A 2,643-nucleotide genomic window follows, 5' to 3' on the forward strand; every position below is an offset into this window, starting at 1 on the left:
AAGCGGCGGGGGATGACGTCGCTGGGCGTGCTGCCGTCCACGAAGAACAGGGCGTAATGGTCGAAACCGGCATCTGTGAAGCGCTTGGCATCGTAGATGTTCTTGTTGAGGCGTACTATGGTGGTGACGTCGTGCTTGCGGAAATATGGGAAATAAGCCTCGGGGGCATGTAGAGGGTAACCTGCCACACACGAGAACAAGAATACAATTGTGTGTGTGTGTATGTGTGTGTGTGTGTGTATATATATATATATATATATATATATATACACACACACACACACACACATACACACACACATATATATACACACACACACACACACATATATATATTTGTTTGTTTGTGAAATGGCACAGTTTTATAAATATCTGAAAGTACACTCTTAACATCTTATATATAATATGGGAAATAACAATTTAAGAAATATGTTTATTAAATACATATATTAATTTAAAATGACATATTTTGAATAAAAAAAATGTAAATATATATAATTACATTTATAATATTTCCCATATTTAAACATAATATGGAAAACAATTCTATATTTATTTAAAATGGCATTTAATATTTATACATTTATAAATATTAAATACATAATATAATTCCCATATTTAGATATAATATGGGAAATAATTATTCCAAAAAATTTAAATATACAATAAACTTCCCATTAACCTGTCACAAAAAGGAAGTACATCCATACACATTCAATGAAAAAAAAAAAGACTTAAAAAAAAAAAAAACGTTTTATATTTAGGATGAAGGACTTAAATCCCTATGAACCCTAACTGAACCATTTGCTCTACTACTTTTATCATGATATCTAATATCTAATGTTGCACTCTCTAGTTCTGTGTGTGAATCTGAGACATCAGTGTTTATTATAACAAGGGTGCCCTCTACTGTCACATAATTGAATTACATCAAACATCACGTCAGAGAAAAGTGCTTAAATGAATACAACATTTGGCTAAAGGATGGCAAGCAACCTTACCGTTCTCTATTTTACTTTTCGGATGCGGCCCACTGAAAGCGAGAAGTTTGCATGGGATGATCCAGTTCAGATCTCCGTTCTCAACCCGCTGAAGGGCAAAAAAAGAAAATTAGAGAGAGAAAATATGTTAAAAAGGGATGGAAAAGAATAAAGATTTAGGGAAAAAGAACAAAACACAGAACTGAGGCAGGAAGGTTTGTATTACAGCCGATGGAGTATGTTTTATAATGGGTGAGTTGTGCTGTCCTGAACCACAGGTCGCTCAAGACTGTCGTAACCCCTTCAAAGCGGAGGGCACAGCGGGTGACGGATTACCACAAGCTGGAAAATGTACATGATACTAAAGGACAAATCAACTGAATGCTCATTTGGCATGAATTGTTCCAGCGATTGTCTAAATAACAGCTGAGATTATAAACACAGGTAGGCGACGTATAATCACGTTGACTTCAGCGAGCTGCACACAATGTGTGCGATTTAAATCAAATTGAACAAGCCGAGATTATCATTAGGTTAAAATGTCTTTGGTTCCTGGTGGAATAAACATGATTATGTAACCGGCTTGAGGAGCAATGAACAGAATTCTGGGTAAAACATTGCATGCTGGTTCGCCTAATGAGCATTTAATAACGATGGGGCATCATTACCTCGTAATGTTCATACTCGTTTACGTCGAACGTCTCAAAGTTCAAGAATCCGTGCTGAAGGGCCTGAAAAACAAAGTTTATAAGCATTAGTCATATGCTAACTGCAAACGTGTGCATTCATACGGTGGATTTCACCTGAAAGTCACAAAAAAATCCTTTATCCGTCTGATTGTTTAACCAATTAGTCAGTGTAATGGGGCTGAAGCGGTCTGTCTGGTGCTTAGTGAAGAGCTGCGGGGGAAGTCGATTAAGGAAAAAGGCACATAAGTCGATAAGCTGTGGCAGAGAGCGATGGGGGCCGCGTCTAATGGAGTGTCTGGTTTCTGCTTCTCACGGACACGTATGCCTCTGACAAAACTGGTTAAAAACGTACAAAGTGATGTTTTTGTTTTGCTGACTCTACTCACTTTGTTAATAACTAATATGGCAGTAATATCGGACTTTATAATGCTGTATAATGGCAGTGGATGCAGCATCATGCAAAAGCAAAGGTTCTCGGTTACTGATACCTTATTCTGCTATGCAAAAGGCAGTAACAATACTGTAAAAACTGACTGAAATTGAGTATCTTAACTATTAATTATGTTTAGCTCATCTGTGTTCAGATTCAGAGAAAATATGGAGTGACAAACAGTTTTCTTCACTTTCAGTGTAGTTGCTGCTTTTCGTCATTGTAGGGATCCAAGTTCAAAGACAAACATGTCAAGCAAGAACAGCTCAACATTTGGATGGACCACTTGTCCAATTTTGTACATTTACATTTAATGTTTTGTAAAGAAAAAAAGGCTCAACAAATTATGAATATGTATTAAATAGATAATTTAATATTTGTAAAAGTATTTAGAAATATATATTATATATAATAATAATAATAATAATAATAATAATAATAATATATGAATAGTAAAATAAGTTTTTTAAATATATTTTTTCTCTTCACTTTTGAAAAATATATTTATATATACACAACATAAAATGCATATAGTGTGTTATTA

At 34.7% G+C, this 2,643-nt stretch overlaps 1 protein-coding gene across 2 annotated transcripts in view; it reads right to left on the bottom strand.

Annotated features, from left to right (window-relative positions):
- The window catches only part of LOC107757493 (dual specificity protein phosphatase CDC14A-like), a 44,244-nt gene that overhangs the window by 6,823 nt on the left and 34,778 nt on the right, over positions 1–2,643 (bottom strand). For both annotated transcript variants that reach the window (XM_016574979.1, XM_016574978.1), the window contains exons 7-9: positions 1,649–1,711; positions 1,002–1,089; positions 74–181 (exon numbers count right to left, since the gene is read on the bottom strand). In XM_016574979.1, coding sequence (XP_016430465.1) covers positions 74–181; positions 1,002–1,089; positions 1,649–1,711 — 259 coding nt within the window. The remainder of the gene's footprint in view (positions 1–73; positions 182–1,001; positions 1,090–1,648; positions 1,712–2,643) is intronic.

This window comes from Sinocyclocheilus rhinocerous, unplaced genomic scaffold (genome assembly GCF_001515625.1).
Source record: "Sinocyclocheilus rhinocerous isolate Xijiao unplaced genomic scaffold, SAMN03320098_v1.1 scaffold2578, whole genome shotgun sequence".
Taxonomy (NCBI): domain Eukaryota; kingdom Metazoa; phylum Chordata; class Actinopteri; order Cypriniformes; family Cyprinidae; genus Sinocyclocheilus; species Sinocyclocheilus rhinocerous.